This window comes from Saimiri boliviensis, chromosome 13, assembly GCF_048565385.1.
Source record: "Saimiri boliviensis isolate mSaiBol1 chromosome 13, mSaiBol1.pri, whole genome shotgun sequence".
NCBI classification, from domain to species: domain Eukaryota; kingdom Metazoa; phylum Chordata; class Mammalia; order Primates; family Cebidae; genus Saimiri; species Saimiri boliviensis.
The window spans coordinates 91243973-91267627 of record NC_133461.1 but is presented as its reverse complement, the minus strand read 5'-3'; the positions used below and the strand labels follow the sequence as shown (position 1 = coordinate 91267627).

The window sequence follows — 23655 nt, the reverse complement described above, 5'->3', positions numbered from 1 at the left end:
GAGTAAAATTCAAAGAATGAACTATGACTTTTCACGCCCTTTATAACTGAGTCCAGCTCTACATCTGACCTGGCCATCGCCATCATCTGCCATGCTGCTACATGCACCTGTAAGCTTCTGGGCTTATATTTGGGATTTTCTTTCTGCCTATAGTATTTTTGTTCTTATCCTACTTTATGAACACCTTAAATTACAGTTTGAACCTTCAGTCACCATCTCTGTGAGGCCATGCTTCGACACATGCTTAGTTATTACACATACTGTACCATCATGCCACGCCATTTGCTGTTCGTGTGTCTTATAGTACTTGTCATGTTGCAGTAGACTCATGTTTGTCTCCCTTTCTCAGAAACTTATTGGAAGGACAAAGATCATGTCTTGTCATGTGCTGTGTTGCATATACTGCCTAGGTTATATTGCCTGCTCTTTATGAGTGTTGAATTCCTAAATGTAATTTTAAACATGTAAACAATAGCGACATTCTGAATCTATTTTTTAGTTGACATCATACTGCTCAGCTAAACTAAAAAGCTATTTTTCCCATTTTTTATTTCAATTTAGTTTTAGTTTTTTAAATTTTTTTTTAAATTAAAATACTTTTTTTGTTGTTAATTTGACCCTGGCTCTGTGAACTCTTGGAGGACCCAATATTAAGTTTATCAGCCAGAGTCATTTATCCCACATTCGATGGTGTCACCAGTGTCCGTGTTCCCTTACCTGCTTTCACACATCTCCAGACTCTGTCACCTGCTACTTTCAAATGTGATCCAAAGACAGTTTATGATTTATGGTACTTAATACCAGATAAAAAGAAACATTAATTCCTTCATAATTGTATTTATTATATAAAAACATATTCTTTAGTTAACATGTATTTTGGGTTAAATGTGTTTATTGAAAGTTTTAAAACCTAAAGAACACATAAATATTGATTTATCTGCACATAACAGAAAGCAATAATAGATCTTAACACATATTTTCTAATCTCTATAAAGTAAAAGTTGTTTTGACCTAGTGTTCCTCTTTTGATTACAGGCCTGTTTATTCTAAAAACTGATATTCCTGGATGTCAGTCACATCATTTTCAGTGTTGATGTATACAGTTACATTTAATGCCTTTGTTTTTACATCCTTAAAGGAATAACTTTTCTTTGCTTGTTACCTCCTATTTTTTTCTTCTAATAGAATTGGTTTATTTCACACTTCTGTTTAAAGTTTAGCATTATTCACTTTCATGTAAATCATATCAGTCACAATTAAGAAAACAAAAATCTAAATCTCTAAAGAAAATAATATGGTATTTAAAATAATTATTCAAAGTAAAGTTAGCATTGTTTTACCTTATTAAATTATAAATATCTTACACTTAAAGCATTTTATATAATGTTCAATTTTCTGCTCAATGATGAGTATAAAAATACATTACACTTTTTAAACTATTTTACATGTACTACTTAACAATGAAAATTTCTAAATACATTTAGCTAGAAACAACATGAAAATTTAGTGTAAATATTGTAAGAGGTATGAAAAAATACAATTTCAAATTATGTATAAAATACCATATGATGACAAGAATTTTTTTTTTTTTTTTTTTTTGTTTTTGAGACAGAGTTTCACTCTTGTTACACAGGCTGGAGTGCAATGGCACGATCTCGGCTGACCGCAACCTCCGCCTCCTGGGTTCAGGCAATTCTCCTGCCTCAGCCTCCTGAGTAGCTGGGATTACAGGCACACGCCACCATGCCCAGCTAATTTTTTTTTGTATTTTTAGTAGAGACGGGGTTTCACCATGTTGACCAGGATGGTCTTGATCTCTTGACCCTGTGATCCACCCTCCTCGGCCTCCCAAAGTGCTGGGATTACAGGCTTGAGCCACTGCGCCCGGCATGATGACAAGAATATTAAGTAGTAATATGTAACTCAGAGTCACAGCAATTCTTGTATAAACAAGACTATGACAAATTAATAACATTAAGCTTACCAAGCCAAAAAGTCTCATCTTACAGTATAATGATTCAAATATAAATAAACATAAAACATTAACTCTAATAAAATATGCAAGCATTTCTAACTAGGACCAATGAATGTCTCAGAGTAATTGCTTCATTTTAAATCATTATACAATCATGTCTGAATACATACATAATTTCAGTCTTATAATTACCTTTTATTGGAAATAGTAACTATAACATCTCCATATTTTATCTCTTTTTAAATCTGTATATATGCCTAAGGATAGTGGAATACATTTGAAGAAATTTCACCTGTGGGAATAGAGCTTCAACTTTATAACAACATAAGAAAAGGTTAATGTAGTACTCTGTGGTTAATTAAAGAGTGCCAAATAGTCTTCTTTTAAATTAAGGGGATGTTCTAAATAGGATGCTCATCTTAACTTGTTTTCAGTAACATCCTGTGGTCCTGGCTTGCCAGCGTAATGGCTAGAGAAGAGATTCTCATCATGCTGCACTCCATGTGCCTTCACGGTCAAGGAAAATGTATTCTTCCTCTGCAATCAAGCCATCCCCAGAAATCAAATGCTTGTCCATCTTCATTGCCTCATATGGACCCTTAGTACATTTAGAAGTCAAGATGAATAAACACATCTGTTGAAAATTAGCTGGAAGCTTCTTGAAGTCACAGTTGTGTTCTTACTCATCTCTTTAGCACCCCGTTCTCCATTCCCTGAGGCATAGAAGTTACTATTGAACTATTTAATGGCACTTATTGGATAAAACCCTAGAAATATAACACAACTCATTTATTCCAGCACACAAATAATCCCTTCCTCCTATACCTCCTCACCGCCTTTATTTTAGAACTTTCTCCTAGCTCTTAGTGTCCTAAACAGATGACCAGGTGTCCTGGTTCATTTCTATTGTCATGGAATGCTTATTTATAGTGCTTCCTTTTCTCAAAAGTGACCTTGCTTGGAGATTGTGATAGGCAATGTCCCCCAAGGATTCCTGTGCTCTAATGCCTGAAACCTGTGAATACATTACCTTACTTGGTAAAAGGACTTTGTAGATATGATTAAGAGTAAGGATCTTGAAATGTGAAATTATCCTGGATTAATTGGGTAGGCCCAATCTAGTCACATGAGTTCTTAAAAGCAGAGACTCTTTCCTGGGTGACTCAGAAAGATGTGGCAGAAAGGGAAGGAGGAAAGATTTCATACACAAGAGGGATTCAACCTATCATGGTCAGCCCCAAAGATGGAAATCAGGAACAAGAATCATAGAATGTGGGTGGCCCCAAGAGGCTGGGAATAATCCTCTAATCACAATCAGCAAGAAAATGGGGCCCTTGGTCTTACAGACACATGAAACTGAAGTCTGCCAGCAACTCAAATTAGAAAGAACACGAATCTTCCCTCACAGACTCAGATATGGGTTGGATCTTGGTCCCCACCAAATATCTTGTTGCAATGTTATTTCCAATTGTATTAGCCAGGATTCTCTGGAAGGACAGAACTAATAGGATAGATGCATATATAAAGGGGAATGTATTAAGGAGTATTGACTCCCATGATCAGAAGGCAAGGCCCCCCAGTAGGTCATCTGCAAGCCAAGGAGCAAGGAGGCCAGTTTGAGTCCCAAAAACCTCAAAAGCAGGAAAGCTGACGGTGCAGCCTTCAGTCTGTGGTTGAAGGTCCAAGAGTTCCAAAACTGAAGAACTCGGAGTCCAACGTTGGAGGGCCGGAAGCATCTACCACGGGAGAAAGATGGAGGCCAGAGGACTCAGCCAGTCTATTATTTCCACATTCTTCTGCCTGCTTTTATTCTAGCCACACTGGCAGCTTATTAGATTGTGCTCACCCAGATTGAGGCTGGGTCTGCCTTTCCCAGTCCAGTGACTCAGATGTTAATCTTTCTTGGCAGCACCCTCACAGACACACCCAGGAACAATACTTTGCATTTTTCAATCTAATCAACTTGACCCTCAATATTAACCATTACACCAGTGTTGGAAGTGGAAGGTGATTGGATCATGGGGTTGGATCCCTCATCAATGGTTTAGTACCATCTTCTTGGTGTTAGGTGAGTTCTTGCTCAGTTAGTTCATGTGGGATCTGGTTGTTTAAAAGAGTATTGGAATTTCCCCTTCCCCCTCTTGCTTCCTCTCTTACTGTGTGACATCTTAGATCTCTGTTGCCTTCTGTGATGACTGTAAACTTCCTGAGGTCCTCACAACAAACAGATGCTAGCGATACACTTCCTGTACAGCCTATAGAACCATAAGCCAAAATAAATCTCTTTTCTTTATAAATTACCTGGACTTTGATGTTTCTTTATAGCAATGCAAGAATGGACTAACAAAGCCTCCAAGTAGGAACTCACCCTAACAATACTGTTGATTTTAGTCTAATGAGACTTGTACTGTATTTGGTACTCCCATAAAACTTTAAGGTAATCAGTTTCTTTCAGCCACTAAATTTGTGTTAATTTGTTAGGGCAGCAGCAGAAAATTAATAGAGATATTAATTATATAAGCACCAGAGTCAGCAAGCTGTGTCAGGGCCCATGAACACAAAACCTGCACAGTAAGAGCTTAAATCGTAAACCCACTTAAAGAGTCACACTGAGTGTGTGTATAGGTAGGCAACGATATGGTTTGGCTTTGTCTGCACCCAAAGTCTCATCTTGAATTGTAAGCCCCATAATCTCCATCATTCCCACCTGTCAAAGGAGAGACCAGGTGGAGGTAATTGAATCATGAGGGCAGCTTCCTGAATGCTGTTCTCGTGTTAGTGACGGAGTTCTCACGATATCTGATGGTTTTTTATAAGAGTGTGGTAGTTTTGCCTACGTTTTTTCTACTTCCTGCCTCCCTGTGAAAAGGTGCTTTTCTTCCTTTTCACCTTCTGCCATGGTTATAAGTTTGCTGAGGGCTCCCCAGCCATGTGAAACTGTGAGTCAATTAAGCCTCCTTCCTTTATAAGTTACCCAGTCTCGAGCAGTTCTTTATAGCAGTGGGAAAACAGATTAATATACGCAATTTATCCAATCTTTTTAGAATCTCTCTCCAAGCCCTTCTGGTCTGGAAGAAGAGTATCAGAGTATATTTTCCATACAGCAAGATATCAGGTGGTGCTGGTTTATGCCATTAGAGGTTGAAAATTTAATTTTATCTTTTCAGAAGAACTAGTTTACAGATGGATATGGAAATGACAATGTTGGCATTTTTGAGAGGATCATAATGCAGTTGGATGAATATGAGTTATATGAAACACGAAAGCACTTAAATGTTAGTAAAAAGCTGTGTCAGCTGCTTTGGCTTTCCATTGATTGAGTGCTGACTTCTGCAACTGCCTTTGCAGCTGTTTCAGGCTCAAGTGCTACTTTGTCTTTTAATTTCACATTCTAGAAATTGGTTACTTTAGTTTTAACCAGCTCATTTATTATTAAGCAATGAAGTTCATCTTTTCAGAGTATCATTTTTCTTCTTAGGAAAAGAAAGTGCATACATAACATAAATACACAGCTTTGCACATCCAATGGCAAATTCACTTCTGTTGCAAAGCCTATAAGGTCCTGAAGAAAGGTATGTTCTCGTCCTGAAAGGTGGATCACACAGGAATAAGATAGTTATCTAGTAGCCTGGTTGGAGATGAGGACAATTATGAGGATGGGGTAATATTTATCAGGAAAATGAGGAAGCTTGGGTACTTCCCATCCTGCAATGCCATGGTTTTCACAGTGCAATCTCTAAACCACTGCACCATCTAAGAGCTTGTTAAAAATGAAAAGTCTTGGGACCTATTCACGACCCACTGAATGAAAAACTCTGGGGTGAAGCCCAACAATCTACAAAAAAATCTGCAAAAGCCATGAAGGTTGTATCCACACGGGGTAATGTTGGAGAAACAATGCCCTAATAAAATTCTGGAAACTCCAATTACTTTCTAAATTGTTCTGTTGGCTTTCTGCAAAGTTGTCTCATGAGGAACCTTTAGGAGTACAAACAGAGGCTCCTCATATGAACTTGCTGCCCCTGAAAGGTTTTTCTTTTGGGGAAATGTGCATCAGTGGTAGAATTCTTACTATATGTCCAATAAGATTCTTACCATAGCAGGTGGCTAATAAATAGGAAACAATAATTACAATTGATAATAAGAGAAGCACATTTTTAATGGGTAGGAATCCAGAAGAAAAGAAAAATCATTGTGCATATTAGTCTCAAGTTTGTTCAACTGGCTTTCTACATTTTGCGTTTTAGATTATACTTTATTTGCTAATATACTAAGAAAATGTTGTAGTGAAATATAGTTCTTAAAGTACAGATGGAAGATTCAGAAGCCTGTTTCCATTCCCGCATATTTACATAAGTTTGTTTTGGAGCCTTTAATGATTTTGACATTTGAGCTTTTATATTTGTATTATTATAAATGTACATTTGTCATTGAAACACATTATCAGACATTTCTTTCCTTCTTGGCTCATAGTGTTTTCTAAAAGAAAATATAAATATGGATATGAAAATAATTGAATTCATAGAAGGAAGTTATTCTTCTACAAAGACATGTTGCTTTTTCTCCACTAGTGAAGGGAAACCACCCTTGCTCTTTGATTCTCTAAGATGCTGGATAGTCCTTAAGCCATGAAAAGCAGTGAAGTAACATGGGAAGACTAATTGTGTGACTCAAGGGCAAATAAACTTAATCTCTCTATTTCCACTTCTAAAAATGTAAGAGATTTTCACTTGGAGACTTTCTAACTTTACATTTCTATGCATTTGTGTTTACCTGAAGTTTTCTTTTTTTATTGAGTCTCTGCCAGTTTTTGGTATCAGGATGATGTTGGTCTCATAAAATGATTTGGGAGGGATTCCCTCTTTTTGTTTTGTTTGGAATAGTTTCAGAAGGAGTGATACCAGCTGCTCTTTGTACATCTGGTAGAATTCAGCGTGAACCTGTCTGAACCTGGGCATTTTTGGTTGATAGGCTATTAATTGCTGCCTCAACTTCAGCCCTTTTTATTGGTCTATGCAGAGTTTCAACTGCTTCCTGGTTTAGTCTTGGTAGGATGCAACTGTCCAGGAATTTATCCGTTTCTTCCAGATTTACTGGTTTATGCCCATAGAGTTGTTTGTAGTAATCTCTGATGGTGGTTTGTATTTCTGTGAAATTGGTGGTGATATCCCCCTTATCTTTTTTTTTTATTGCATCTATTTGATTATTCTCTCTTTTCATTTTTATTAGTCTGGCTAGAGGTCTATTTTGTTGATCTTTTCAAAAAACCAGCTCCTGGATTTACTGATTTTTTTAAGGGTTTTTTGTGTCTCTATCTCCTTGAGTTCTGCTCTGATCTTAGTTATTTCTTGTCTTCTGCTAGCTTTTGGTTTTTTTTGATCTTGCTCCTCTAGCTCTTTCCATTTTGATGATAGGGTGTCGATTTTAGATCTTTCCTTGCTTCTCATGTAGGCATTTATTGCTATAAATTTCCATCTAGACACTGCTTTAAAGGTGTCCCAGAGATTCTGGTACGTTGCATCTTTGTTCTCGTTGGTTTCACAGAACATCTTTATTTCTGCCTTTATTTCATTGTTTATCCAGTTGACATTCAGGAGCCAGTTGTTCAGTTTCCATGAGGTTGTGCAGCTCTGAGTTAGTTTCTTAACCCTGAGTTCTAATTTGATTGCACTGTGGTCTGAGAGACTGTTATGATTTTCTGAGGAGTGATTTACTTCCGATTATGTGGTCAATTTTAGAGTAGATGCGATGTGGTGCTAAGAAGAATGTATATTCTGTGGATTGGGGTGGAGAGTTCTGTAGCCATCTATTAGGTCCACTGGCCCAGATCTGAGTTCAAGTCCTGGATATCCTTGTTAATTTTCTGTCTCGTTGATCTCTCTAATATTGATGGTGGAGTGTTAATGTCTCCCACTATTATTGTGTGGGAGTCTAAGTCTCTTTGTAGGTCATTAAGAACTTGCTTTATGTATGTGGGTGCTCCTGAATTGGGTGCATATATATTTAGGATCGTTAGCTCTTCTTGTTGCATTGATCCTTTTACTATTAGGTAATGCCCTTCTTTGTCTCTTTTGATCTTTGTTGGTTTAAAGTCCATTTTATCAGAGACTAGGATTGCAACTCCTGCCTTTTTTTTTCCTCTTTATTTGCTTGGCAAATCTTCCTCCATCCCTTTATTTTGAGACGATGTGTGTCCTTGCACTTCTTTAAGTTTCCATCAATGTGTTTGTTTTGGTTGCTAAACAGAAAGAATTAGAAAGAAAACAAGATTAGGAATATGCGTGTGTTCCAGCCTCCATTTTCCTTAAGAGTTCCCTCCTTCCACTAAAAACCAAGCCAAATAAAACAGAGATCATCTTAATATAGGGAAGCAGAATACAAAGAACAAGGATTTGTAGTCAGAGGTGGATTCAAATAACAATTGTACCACCAACAAGCTGTATGATCTTAGTTAAATATCTAAAGTGATATCATAATGCTCCCCTCTCTGGGTTGACAACAAGTTGGAATGAAATAATGAAATTCTGTATGATCTCCCCATAGGGAAATATATCTATATTTAAAGATAATTACCATCCCTCCCAACACTATTAAGTTCATAATTTTATGGGGATTCCCAAAGGGATAAAGCCTTACAGAAATATTCACATGTTCTCATTCATATGTGGGAGTTGAACAATGAGAATACTTGGACACAGGGAGGGGAACATCACACACCAGAGTCTGTCGGGAGGTAGTGGGGCAGGGGGAAGGATAGCATTAGGAGAAATACCTAATGTAGATGACTAGTTGATGAGTGCAGCAAACCACATAGCATGTGTTTACCTATGTAACAAACCTGCACGCTTTGCACATGTACCCTACAATGTAAAGTATACTGAGAAGAAAAAAGGAAATACCTTGAGGATGATGGGATAGCTAAAAACAGATGGACCTGAGTTACTTTTCAAACCCAATTCTTCCACCTGTGAAGAAGGCAATGAATACAGTCCTGGGAGGTTGCAGCACATGAACTATGAACCAAATGGAAGTGACTGGCTGTATAAGAACTGAATATGAAGTATATGTGATAATAATATTCTGGAATATAAGACAGTGGATATATAGAACAAAGCTTTTCACTGTGTTGGAACTAGCCATTCATATCCCCCCAATTTCCCTCTTCCTTCTGAACCTTAGGCCCCTTTGCTGATGATCACTCCTTGTATGCTTTTCTTGCACTGGTAATGATGTTCCTCCAGTGAACTTAGTAAAGGTTAATTGTCATTGAAAATAACATATAGCATTTCTATGAACTAATTCATCTGTTTATCTCCCTGTATTGATTTTGGTTTTTGGGGGTTTTTTTTTTGCCAAAAATAGCCTTGTCATACAACAGAGAAGCTTCTCATAAGCAGGAGTCAAAATGATTTCACTCAAATCTTAGATTGTCACCTGGCTTTCAAATGCTCACTCCTTTAGCATATTTTTCAAATCCTTAAAAACAGTATTTTTTCTTAATTTAATATATGTCTCAATGTTAAGGCCTCACTTTTGACAAGATCAGCGTTTCTATCTACTCTTCTTTTGTTTCAAAGTAGATTTCTGGTCTATATTACCTGTGTGCATGAAAAGATCAGGAGAAAAGGACTTGCCTTGTTTCTAATACCCCTAGGAGATTCTTCTTAACGCTGTGTTATCAGGCATTAACAGTTCCAGTTATGGAAACGTTAGAATTTATTTTTTCTGACAAGTAATTGACCCACAGTTCTCAAGGGTGGAGTGAGTAGAAGAGAAAAATGAGATCCCAAGCAAAAATAAACTTTCAATAATTAACCCCAGCAGAACAAGTTCTGCTGCTGGCATTTCATTGTCCCCTACTGATGGTGAGAACCCAGTGTTCTCATTCGTCCTCAAGCTCAGATGCTGCATATGATTATACCCTTCCACCCACTGAAGGAGTCAGATGAGGGCAGACCTAACCATTATCTTGGCATTTCACTGTTTTCCAAACAGTATGTTCCTTAAAACTTCAATTTAGAAAGATGCTGATGAGCATTAAGCAAGAAGTTTCTATAGTCAAATTCTTTTGAGAAAAACCTAGTCACAGAAAATTAGAGACATCTTTGTTATAAGACTTTTCAGAGCATTTAATACCAAATGTGTCATATGACTCTCCCAAAGAAAGATGTAGTAAAAAATAAATAAATAATAAATAAAATAAATAAATAAATAAATAAATAATTTAAAAAAGATGTAGTAACATAATTCATAGCTTATATGTTTCCAAGGAGCTCTTCATTGTTTTTTACAAAATACACTATATATTGGTAGCAAATCCATATCAATATCACAAATACATCAATTTAAAAGACTTCTAAACAAAAAAATCTGTACTGAAAATAATTTCACCATTAAGTCCCCTGTCATTTGTTCAATGAGCACCGATTTACTCTTTACCAAAGAACTCATTTAGCATGGATCTAGAGTCAAGAAACAATGACTATATAGCTAGCTCTGTTAAGAATAAGATTTAATGGGGTTTTTAATTGTTGTTTTTCAAGTTCAACAGTTAATTCAGATAAATTAGTTTCTAAATCAGATTTGTGATTACTATCTTACTGATGCAATTTAAGTTACATAGCACAATTGACTCATTCAAAGAATAAAATAATTTTATTAACCAGCTCCTGGTTATACTGAAAAGCACAGGATTACTCTATAAAAGCAGAATTAACATCTCTATAGGAACCATCTCTAGGGAAATGTTCATAAACATGCAAAAAAATTATTCAATAAATATCAAATAGGCATAAGTTCCTCACTCAGAAAAAAATATACTTATTAGTTATTTGACTTGTAATATTTTGTAGAGAAAATTATTAATACTGGAATTTTAGTATTAATACATTTAAATTAAAAATTTTATAGAGAACTATGCAAATAATAATCAAAATATTTGGATAGTTAATCCCAAATATGATAAACTTGGATATGGCAATATGTGACGTTTTCTTAGAAAAAAAGCCAAAATGTTACTCTTGCAGATTTTGTAGATACTTGAGTTTATAATGAAGTTTATTTTTATGACTTGTTTCCATTGTTTTCTTACCAATACTTTTTTCCTCTCTCCAAATGCTAAATATTTCTTAATTTTTTTGTAATGGAAGAAAATGTAAATATTTCATATTGTATAAGTTAGATCACATTTGAGATTTAGATTTTTCTTTTATTAAAGATAATACCAAGATTACTGAAAGAATTAAATGAAAGAAGGTCTGTAAGGTATATATTCTAAACATTCATGCATCAAAAGGTATAAATATAGGCATTACCTTTTTTTAATATGATCAAAAGGTATAAATATAGGCATTACCTTTTTTTAATGTGATCAAAAGGTATAAATATAGGCATTACCTTTTTTTAATATGATGTTTAGAAGGTGCTTTACAGACATCAACAGGGGAGTTGAATCAATAATTTATGTCTATTCTGATTTTAGAATCTAAAACCCAGGTAATGTAAAACTATCTCTCTTATCCTTGAAACGACACAAGTTATTTTATAAACTACTTTTAAGGCTACAGAAACTCTTATTATAAGTTTCCTTGTGTTTGAGGTCCTAGCCAGTACAATGAAACATTAAAAAGAAATAAAAGGTGTACAGAGTGGAAATAGATTATCATCTATTCACAGACAAGAAAAATGTGTAAAAAATCCTTAGGAATCTACAAAAGTAAAATTGCTAGAAATAATAGATTTTAGCAAATTCACAGGATGCAAAGTGAAGACACATTCAATGTATTTTTTTATATACTAGCAAAAACAATTGAAAAAATTATTAAATAAAACCATCTACAGTCACATCTAAAAGCATGAAATGTCTGAAAATAAATTTAGCAAGGTATGGGCAAGACAATACCCAGAAAATTGTCAGACATTGCCGAGAGAAATAAGAGAAGATAAATAAATGGAGAGATACAAATTTCATGGGGCAAAAGACTAAATGTTACGGGGATCTCAGTTCTCCACAAATATGTCAACAGATTCAATACAATCCCAGTTAAAATCCCAGCAAGCAGTAATGTAGAATTTAATTTTAAAAATTCTAAAACTTGCTTGAAAATGTAAATGCTCAGGAAAAAGAAAAAATGTTTTAATGCTTAATATAATTCTTTAAAAAATTAAGAGGGTGTACTATTTGAATCATAATAAAATATAAATCAACAAAATAGACTCCAGAAATAATCCACACATATATTATTAGTTGATTTTCAAAAAAGATTCAAGGCTGGGCATGGGGACTCATGCCTGAAATCCCAGTGCTTTGGAGGCCAAGGGGTAAGGATCACTTGAGCCCAGGTGTCTGAAAACAGCCTGAGCAATATAGCGAGACCCATCTCTACAGAAAAATAAAAAATAAAAATGAGTCGGCCATGGTGGCATGTGCCTATAGTCTCAGTACTTCGGAGGCTGAGGTGGGAGGATTGCTTGAGCCTGGGAAGTTGAGGCTGCAGTGAGCCATGATTGTGCCACTGCATTCCAGCCCAGTGATAGAATGAGACCCTGCCTCAAAAGTAAACAATGAAAGATTCAAGATAATTCAGTGAGGATGTAATAATCTTATCAATGAATGATGCTGAAGTAATTAGATATCCATATGAGAAAAATAGGAAACTTGCCGTTAACATTCACATTGTACCCCAAAATTAATTTAAAATACATTACAAAAACTAAAATTACAGAAAGGTTAGAATAAAACAGATCTTTCCAACTTTGGGGTAGGCAGTCATTTCTTAGATAGGACACAGATCATGAGAGAAAAAATACTAATAAATTTGACTTCATTAAAATTAAAAACTTTCTCTTTAAACAATACTATTAATAAAATGAAAATGCAAGCTATGGATGGGGAGACAATGTTTAAAATACATGGCTCTGACAAAGAACTTGTATCTACAACACCAACACGTAGGAAACTTTTACAAGACAGTAATACATTTATAAAATTGGCAAAATAGGCCAGGCCCCGCGGTTCATGCCTGTAATCCCCACTCTTTGGGAGGCCAAGTGGGTGGATCACCTGAGGTCAGAAGTTGGAGACCAACCTAGCCAACATGGTGAAAGTCCATCTCTATCAAAAATACAACAATTAGCTGGGCATGGTGGTGGGTGCCTGTAGTCCCAGCTACTCAGGTGGCTGAGGCAGAAGAATCGCTTGAACCCGGGAGGCGGAGGTTCCAGTGAGCTGAGATCGCGCCACTGCACTACAGTCTGGGCGACAAGAGTGAGACTCTGTCTCAAAAAAGAAAAGGCAAAATATTTGAACAGACACTTCCCCAAGGAAAATATACAAATGGTTACTAAGCGTATGAAGAGATGCTTATTATTTTTTTATCAGGGAAATGCAAATTAACGCTAAAATGAGAAACATTACAAACCCATTAGAATGGCTAAAATGCAAAACCTGGCAAAGATGTGAAGGAACTGGCATTATCATCCATTGCTGAGTGAAATGTAAAATGATACAACCACCCTGGAAAACAATTTTGATATTTCCCTATAAAGCTAGTCAAGCTCTTATTCAATAAGACAACACAAATATCCATCATCAGATGAACGGATAAGCAAATTTTGGTATATTCATACAACAGAATAGTATTAGCAATACAAAGGTATGAAATACTGCTAGCACAAACAACATGCAGGAATTTTAAAACCATTATGAGAATGAAATCAAAACAAAAGAGTACATATTATATGATTTCATTTATATAAAATTCCAGGATAGGCTAAATTCATCTATAGTAACGAAAAGCAGGTCTATGATTGCCTGGTTCTGGAATCAGAGATGATGTTAATTGAAAAGAGCATGAGGAAAAATGATGGGAATGTATTGCCTCCTGATTGTGGTGAAGACTATATGGGTATCAACATCGGAAAAAACTTACTGAATTGAATACTTACAGCAGTATATTTTATTGTGCACAAATTATATGACAATAAAATTGATTTAAAGAAGAACAAGGCTGGGCACCGTGGCTCACACCTGTAATCCCAGCACTTTGGGAGGCCAAGGTGGGTGGATCACCTGAGGTCAGGATTTCGAAACCAGCCTGGCCAACATGGTGGAACCCTGTCTGTACTTGAAGTACAAAAAATTAGCTGGCATGGTGGCAGGTTCCTGTAATCCCAGCAATCAGGAGGCTGAGTCAGGAGAATCACTTGAACCCAGGAGGCACAGGTGGCAGTGAGCCAAGATTGCATCACTGCATACCAACCAGGGTGACAGTGAGATTCCATCTCAAAAAAAAAAAGAAAAGAAAAGAAAAAGAAAAAGAAGAGGAAAATGAGAGTCAGCCCATGCCAGACCAACTGCACCAGTAGAGGGAAGCTATTTTTCTGGCATACTCTGCCTTGCTTTGGTAGAGCACCATAGAGGCAAGATCCCCAAGGCAAATTCTTCTGGAGTATATTGAGTCATAAAGCCTTGACAGAGCCACAGAAGTTCATATGCCCAGCATGGCTTGGCTTCTAAGCAGCAAAATTGTCCCCTGCCTTGAGAATGATGAGGGATTAGAAGAAGCATTAAACTACTGCACAGACAATTATGTCACTCGGCATGGTGCAGAAGTGGTAGATAAATCTCTTGCTGAGAAGAGGACAACAGGATCTTTCTGATAGGAATGAGAAATGACACAGCCACAACCTGTGTGTGCTGACAGTTGGGACCCAGGTGTGATGCCAACATGTTCAAAGGTTAACTGGGATCAAGTCTTCTCAGTGTCAGAGGCCTGGGCAACTCAAGTCTCAGACTTTAGACACAAATCTAGAGAAACGGAGTGGGAACCCCAAATTGCCACCTCACACAACAGTGTGGGTACCTACTAGTTATTGAATTGTGTTATAGAAAAATAAATTGGAGCTCTCTCACATCTGAGGTTTAAACTGAGATCTGTACTTTGTATATCGATGATCTTCAAGTGAATTTTTGTAGGTAGATGTTCCCTTTTCCTTTTAATGAGGAACATAACAGAGATCAATGTTTTAAATGTAATCTCCTTCCCTTAACTCTCTCATTAAAAAAAAAAAAAGTCACAAACTGTGCTATGACCCTTAAAATTTATTTTTGGTAGGAATAAGAAATCATCAACCCAATGTGGATGGATATACATCTCTCACAAAAAGATTATACAATCCAGGCTCCTTGTGCTGCCAAATTCAGAGTCCTCAAGCCAACCTGGAAGCCTTCCTGCCACTCTCGCACTGCCGAGATGGAACCAGGTCAGCCTGTGGCTTTGGAAGGAGCTGCTTGACTAAGGAAAGGAGAGCATGGTGAGAAGGAGGCAGGAGGGCATGAAAAAAAAGGGCATAGGAACAGTAGAGGCTTTGCAGGAATTTTGAGAAGAATCAAACCTTTCCTATCTTGACTATCAGCCTCCAAAGAGAAAGCCAAAAGAAAAATCTAGTTAATGTATTTTCTGCTTCATAAAACATCAGTCTCAAGGGGAAAACGCAGAGTTGATTACATAGCCTCCTCAAGATATTTCTTTTTTTGTTTTGTTTTTGTTTGTTTTGTTTTGTTTTGTTTTTAGCAGAGCTAACTGAGGTTTTATTTTGGACAAAAAAGAAAAAAAAAGGGATTGAACTGTTTTGCAGCTGGAGGCTTGGGCAAAGGGGGTCCCCAGGCAGTAAACTCCTCTGCGGGTGGGCTGAGGGCTAGGGCTGAGCCTCGGGTGTGTCTCCTGTTCCCTGTGCTCCCCTGCACAGCCGCCTCCCTCCTGGGCTCTGGGGCAGCCTCAGGAACTGCAGCCGCAGCTGTTCACTTGGACAGGACGTCAGAGGACTGGGACACCAGCCTCTCATCGCAGGTCTCAGTCTTCCTCACAACCACGGCCTTGGTGGTGCTGGTGAGGCTGAAGGAGCAGGAGCCTGCACCAGAGCCAGAGCTGGAACCCAAGCCCTAGCTGAAGCTGGGGCTTGTGAGGCCCCCACACGCTGAGCTCAGACCACCTGCATAGCCAGCCGCTGTTGGTCTTCATGTGGATACTCACGTTCTGCATCCCAGACTCCAGCCGGCTTTCCTCACCCTCCAGCAGCTTCCTGTAGGTGGCGATCTCAATGTCCATGGCCATCTTGACGTTCATCAGCTCCTGGTACTCACGCAGCTACTGCACCATGTCCTGCTTGGCCTGCTGCAGGGTGGCCTCCAGCTTGGACAGCTTGGCGTTGGCATCCTTAATGGCCAGCTCCCCAGGCTGCTCGACATCTGCAATGGTGGCCTCCAGGGAAGCCTTTGAGGCCCTCAGTCTCAGCCTGGAGCCGCTGATGTTCTGGTTTATCTCAGAGTTCTTAGTCTTTGTATGCCGCAGGTCATCCCCATGCTTCCCAGCCTGCGTCTGCAGCTCCTCGTACTTGATCTGGTACATGCTCTCTGCCTCAGCCCGGCTGCGGTTGGCCATCTCCATGTACTGTGCCTTGACCTCAGCGACGACACTGTCCATGTCCGGAGAGCGGCTGTTGTCCATGGACAGCACCACAGACATGTCCTGAGATCTGGGACTGCCCCTCCCGGATCCCCTCTTCACACAGCTGCCTGAGGAAGTCGATACTGTCAGTCAGCCCTTCCAGGAGACACTCTGGCTCTACCTTGTTCATGTAAGCTTCATCCACATCCTACTTGATGAGAACAAATTCATTCTCCATCTCTGTACCCTATTAACCTCATCCTCATACTTATTCTTGAAGTCCTCCACTAGCGCCTGCATGCTGCCAAGCTGCGCCTCCACCTTCAGCTTCTCCTGGCCCAGAGTCTCCAGCTGCTGCCTATGGTGGTTGATGTAGCTTTGGAACATACTGTCCATGTTTCTCCCAGCCATCTTCTGCTGCTGCAAGAGGCTCCACTTGCCCTCCAGCATCTTGTTCTGCTGCTCCAGGAACTGTAACTTGTTGATGAAGGAGGCAAACTTATTGTTGAGGGTCTTGATCTGCTCCTTCTCCTGGGTACCCATGGCCTAGATGTTGGGGTCCACTTCCAGATTAAGGAAGCTCAGCAGGCTCTGGTTGATCATGACGGTGGTGATGTCTCCCATGCCCATGCCCACACCCATGCCGCTGGCCCCACCATAGCCTGCACCCAGGCCACCCCAGAAGCTGCTGCTGCCCTCTCAGGAGAAGCTCAAGGAGCTGATGCGGGCACTGGGCCCACTCGTGTAGTAGTGTCTGCTGAAAACCTGGGAGCCAAAGTGGACACCTTGTAGGACTTCTGGGTCACCCTGATGGACATGGTGGAGGTAGGAGTGGAGCCGGAGGGCTGAACCAGGCAGAGATTCCTGAAGGAGCAGGAAAAATGCCAAAAGTAGAAGAACCATAATTGGAAGCTGCTACCCAGAGTCCATGGAAGCATCGGAACTCCAGTAGATTTGATTAATTGCTCATTAGAGGGTCATTCACTTCCACTCTACCCACTGTTAAGGTATTTCCATATGTAAACTGAACTAGAACTATTATATCTGCATATAAAGCTTCTGTTTACTTGTTCATACGAATTCCTGCTTTCTTATTCTTTATGCTTTAAATAATTCCCTAGTTAATAATGAATAAAAGTCTTTTTTTTCTTTCTCCTATATTTCTATGTAAGTTTTCTTACACCTGAACTGTAACTATGCTGCTTCACAGAGAAGTATTCCTTGAACTGACTGCAAGTGTTTTATTTTTCTAATAACCATAACAGTGTTAAAGATAATTCTAACATTTGTGGCATAAAATAGAAGTCTTGTTTAACAGAGACCACTAGAATATAATTGTTGTGATGCTGAAATTTAATTTTATATTTAGAGCTCTCTTACGTCTGAGGTTTGAACTGAGATCCATACTTTGTTTATCGATGATCTTCAAATGAATTTTTGTTTGTAGATAGAGGTTCCCTTTTCCCTAGTGATTCCTGAGGAGGTTTTTGGAGAAATTATTTGTACCCGAAAGGAACTCTGAATTCATTTGTCAGAAAGTGACTAAAGACAAAAATACACAGAAAAAGACAGCTGCAAGAAAAAAAAGTGATAATAATTTTTGTATTTGGACATGGCAGCCAAACCATTGGCCATAGATTAATTCATTAAATAAATATTTACTAAACACTAATTTTGTGATGAAATGTACAGAATGACAGATTTCCTAAGATAGATGATGGGTTATACCAGAATAGCAACACTTTCAAGTTCTCTCATTTAAAATCCTGAGATTGATTTTGTTAAACCAGTGGTTTTCAAACAGGGATTTTGTTGGCATGCATGGCAGGAGTATGGATCTCACTGGAAAGATGATATTAGAACTATCTGGGGAGGTTTTTCAGGTTTCAATTCTCAAATTCTGGTTCACCTATAGGGAAAGGGTGTGGACACTAAAACAATTCCCCTAGGCAAGCTGAATATGTGTTCTCTACTCCCATCCTTAAGCCCCTTATCACCAGACTGAGAGGCACTGTGTTAGATCATTTTGCTTATCCATTAGATGGGCTTCACTGAGTAATGGGCAGGGTTAAGGGAAGGGAGTCAGCCTTTACAGCTCAGTATGTAATTGTAGCTGTAGTACTGACCACTTTTCATTAAATGGGGCTCAAGAAGGTCTCCAGCAATGACATCTCTGGAATCTATAGGTTTCATTCCCTCAAGTAGGATTTAGGGAATTAGCATTCAGTGATTCTAACATAGAATGATCTAAGTTGTCCCCAGAGACACTAGATAAAAATATTGGTCCCCAAATGGCCTCCTTTTGCCAAATGTTGTATAATAGCAATAAGTGCTCTGAATATATCGTGTTCTTTGATTGCCAGGCCCTGGGGATGGTTTGCTCAGAAATATACTTTGGAGCAGAAATGACTGATAAGCCATTTACTAACTAAATCTGTTGTTACTCAGAAGCACTGTATTGCAAGATTCAAAATCTAGCTAAATATTCAAACAGTCTAACAATTGGAAATACATTTATAGAGTTTAAATATTAAAACAGTGAGCAGGAGGGTGATAATATCATATTGTTCTTTAAGATTTGATTTCTGTCTCTTATTCTGCAAGTGAAAAATTTTAGCCTATGTATCTTTATTTCTCTAAAGTATAATTAACATAGTCTAATTTTTTATGAGAATGAGAAGCAAGAATTGAAAATTAGTTGCATATATAGGGGATCATTAAATAATTTGGGGGCTGGGGTACTGACCACTGCACAGTCAAAAATCTGTGCAGTTGCAAGTGGTTAATGTATCTCTTAAACCTCTTTTGATCTGTAAGTTTCCCCTCCACTTCTCTTTTCTTTCCTTTCAATTATTTGTTGAAGAAGCTGTTGCTGGTCCTGTTGTCCCCTGTAGTCTGGTCTGTGCTGATTGCATCCCTGCGGTGTAGTTTAACGAGTTCCTGTGTTCTCTGAATTGCTGTAAATTGGAAGTTGGATCCAGAAGTTACATTGTGTTCATATTCCAATTTTATCACAAGACTGCTTCATAGGCAGTGATACCCTCATCCTTCTTTTCGTTGTGTTAACGATCACTGATCCTCAATGTCTAGATGTAGCAGCATTTTTTTCTCATGAAGATTTAATAGGAATATCTGGATGCATGACCTTTTTAGAAAAAAAAAATCCACTAAAAATGAGCAAGAGTAGCAGCTACTCACTTTAGATGGGATATGTGTTCTCTGTGCCCAAAAGTCCCCACAAACCTGCTCCCCAGTAATGGGCACTTGGTCTTCGCCGTCATGTATATGATCCGCTGATCTCCAGTAGGACTTTAACAACTTGAGCAGAATTTCCTGCCTAAAAGGAAACAACAGAGAGTTGAAGTTTTTTGTTTGTTTGTTTTAATTAAAGCAAGTAAACAAAGAAGGATTAGAGTAGAACAAGAAAGAAATATACTATTGTGGAAAATATTTTTATTGAAGAATGAAAACGCTTTTGGTAGAAGAAAATAAAATGTAATAAATATGGGTAACTAGTAAAGCAAACATACACTTAGTTCAAATATTTGTAGTTTGAATATATACTATGTCAGAATGATAACTCAAGGAGAATTTAACAATCTCTCAAACATTTCTCTTGCACGGACTAAAATATTTTATCCATGTCCAGTCTAGAATCATGATAGGTTTAATTTACTCCAGTCTTGTAGTATCAAGGTTTCATTTTCTGAATACAGTTTTACTCTGCTGAGTTTTAAATTATATTAGTTTAAATTGTGTCTTCATCCATCTAACCTTCATCCTTCAGTTATGAATCCATTATACTAAGACACTCTGGGCTTCACAGTAAGTTCTCTGATCATGAGTCTGGCTTACTTGTTTATAAATACAAAGGTTTTTTTAACCATAAACAATGTCCTAGAGGAGAAAGTAACCAACAAACATTGAAGTAAATCATACTTTGAATGTTCACTGAAACCCGTGAAGAGAAGAAAAGACAAATATTCTCCAGTCTAGTTAACCACAATAATAAAACAGTAAGATCATTTGAAATGGTAAAATCACTGTGCGCCTAGACAATCTTATTGAACATTATCTTGGTTTTTATTCCTTAAGTCTCCTGTGGATAATGAGAATCATTTTTCTAGCCTAACAGATGTTAAAATAGCATTTCTTCACTTAAAGCAAACCTTGTATTTCCATATCTCCACTATCAACACTGTAGAGAAACCATAGCATTTTGGGGAAAGGAAAGAAAGAACTCTAAAGTGTTATTTAACAATAACATTCTACATAATCTAGAAGCAGAAAGCTCATTAAGAACATACTAAGCAAGTCTACACGTGATTCCTGAAAATATTTTTGGAGGAATTATTTGTACCCAAAAGGAGCTCTGAATTCATTTGTCAGAAAGAGAGACTAAAGACAATATACAGAAAAAGAGAGCCACAAGGAAAATTTAATTTTTGTATTTGGACATGGCAGCCAAACCAATGGCCGTAAATTAATTCATTAAATATTTACTAAACACAATTTAATATTTTGTGATAAAACTGAAAGAATGACACCTGTTTTGGAAGAACAATCTGGTGAGAGTGACAGATTCAAAATGTGAGTCACAATAAAGTGTGGTCAATATCAGTACAAACATGGATAGATTGTTCCTAGAACACAGATGAAAGTCAGTTGCTTTGCCTAAGGGAGTCAAGGAAGTACTGACAAAAGAAGTAAACTGTGATGTGGAACTCAAAGAATAAAAGGCAAGAAGCATGGGAGGTAGGAAGTAGCAGAGAGAAGGGCCAGTGCAAAGCTGCAAAGACACAAATGTACATGGGGCATCCTATATAACACTGTGCAGAATATAAGATTTGTAAATATAAAATCTGCTAGGTGCAGCTGCTCATGTCTGTAATCCCAGCACTTTGGGAGGTCAAGGCAGGCGGATCACTTGAGGTCAGGAATTCAAGAGCAGCCTGACCAATAGGATGAAACCCCATCTCTACCAAAAATACAAAAATATCTGGGTGTGCCACTGCACACCTCTAATCCCAGCTATTAAGGAGCCTGAGGCAGGAGAATCACTTGAACCCAGGAGGCAGAGGTTGCAGTGAGCGGCGATCACACCACAGTACCACTCCAGCCCAGGTAACAGAACCAGACTCTGTCTTAAAAAAAAAAAAAATCAGATGGTTGGTTCCTGGCATTAAGTGGCTCAACAATGTCAGAATTTCATCTCTAAAATTCTATTGGTTTCTCATGCTTGTAATTTCAAAGTCACAAGATGGCTTTTGTAGTCACAGAAGTCTCATAACCTACACAGTGACAAGAATTTGTGAAAGAGTTTTTCAGCAGTATCTGTTGTCTTTTGCCACGAAAATAAAACTTTTTCCCAGAAATGACCAGTAGAGTTTCACTTACATTTTACAGCAAGAATTATATTAATGACCACTCCTAGCAGCAATGAAGTCTGAGCAGGCTCTTGGCTTTAGGATTCTCTCAGCAAGAGAAAATGCAAAAGTGGATACTAGATTAGGTACAAATTCCAGTGCCTACTATCTCTTCATGAGATGGAGAGAAATTTACGACAATCTGAAATTCTGTAGCCAATGGCAATACCCATCACAAGGGAGAGAGAAACAGGCAAAAGTAATCACTCAATTTAGGAGAGTGATACATAGTAAAGAGAGAAGGGCTAAGAATGGAGAAGGGTACAAGAAAAACCTCTAAAGTGCAATAATGTGCAAATGGTAAATCTAAACTAAACCATTAGCAAACATGAGTAAACCTCAACACATAAACCTTCACTGTATAAAATGATAATGATAACAACAACTAATTTGATTAAATGGTTAATAATAGATCCATGAAAATGCTAAACAGCAGTAACATGCATGCTTAGATAGGATAATGAGAGCTAATGCATTCTAAGATTCTTATATCCTTCAGGTGGAAGATATCTGTCCTGCTTAATATTGTATTAGTAAAGTATGCTTGTCAACATTTTAAATATGGTAGTTAAACAAGAAATTTTCTGCTCCTTTTCAGTCTTTCTCCTTCCTGATTGTGAAGTGGGAGAGTTTCATCATCCCCTTCACTGGGCATGCAGAAGGGATGTGACTTGCTTCTTTGGTGCCCAGCTGCTCAGTCCCTAGGGGGAGCATGCAGACAAGCAGGTGCAGAGATCATGGGGAGCACTTTGGGGCTCTGACCCACCCGGCAGCGTCTAAGGGTGAGTGTTTATGACTTAGGACTCCCAAAGCCTAACTGGGTGTGTGTTACAATGCGCTCTTTCAGCTTTGCCATCTATAGGCAACTTGTGTTAACAGTTCAATTAGACCCTCTGCCCTATGGCAATTGCAGAGGGCTTTCTGTATCCCAAGTTCTTGTCCACTGTACTAGAAAAATTAGATCACATGTGGGCTTGGAAGATGAGTGCAAGATTTTACTGAGTGGTGAAAGTGGCTCTCAGTGAGATGGATGGGGAGCTGGAAGGTCGATGGCGTGAGAAAGTGATCTTCCCCTGGGGTCGGGGTGCCCAATGGCCAGACTCTCCTCCAACTCCCCACTGCCGAATTCCCCTCCGCATCCAAGTTGTTACACGATTGCTGGTCAGCTGGTGTCTTCTGGTGTGCTCCTCTGCTCCTCTCAATGTTTAACCACTTGTGTGTGTACCCAGTAAGGTCTTAGGCTTATATGGGCACAGGACAGAAGGTATGGGAGATCATTGCAGTCTTGGAAAACGTAACATTTGGGCATGTAAACTGGAGTGCCTGTTCTCTCTTAGGTCCATGGCACAGGCCCAAGGGCGGAGCCCTTACCAGAGACCCCACCCATCTCTACCCAGCACTTCCCTGCCCTCCTCCCATATCACCTTCAGCTTGGGTGGGTCAGAAACTTGTTAACAAGGAATAGGAGGGATGCTTCTGAAGGGAGAGCAAGTACCACCCTCCTTTTCCAGCAGAGGGAAGCTCGTCTCAGAATATACTGGAGGGGCTTTCTCTTTAAATGATGATAGAAAAGGAAATTAACATATTGAATTGAAGATTCTAATTTCTAACTCAAGACTATGTTTTGTGTGGTTCCCAAACTCTGGGTAAATTAGAGTCATCTGAGGAACTTGGTAAAGGTACACATGCCAGGCCTTTTCCTATTTCTGTTCTGTTTTACCTTAAAGTAATTATGAGACATCATATTACCTAAGAATTATCAGACACATCACAGATTGCCTGCATTCTTTTCTAGTACTAAGGGTGA

The 23655-nt window shown here is 38.3% G+C and overlaps 1 protein-coding gene across 2 annotated transcripts in view; it reads left to right on the top strand.

The window, feature by feature from the left end:
• Positions 1 to 23655, top strand: part of MSR1 (macrophage scavenger receptor 1) — a 568786-nt gene that overhangs the window by 504601 nt on the left and 40530 nt on the right. Inside the window, exon 12 of one of the 2 annotated variants that reach the window (XM_074383956.1) lies at positions 2410 to 2846. The exons of the other annotated variant lie outside the window; for it this stretch is intronic. Coding sequence (XP_074240057.1) covers positions 2410 to 2441 — 32 coding nt within the window. The 3' untranslated portion in view covers positions 2442 to 2846. Of the gene's footprint in view, positions 1 to 2409; positions 2847 to 23655 lie in introns of those variants that run through there. 2 annotated transcript variants of the gene reach the window in all.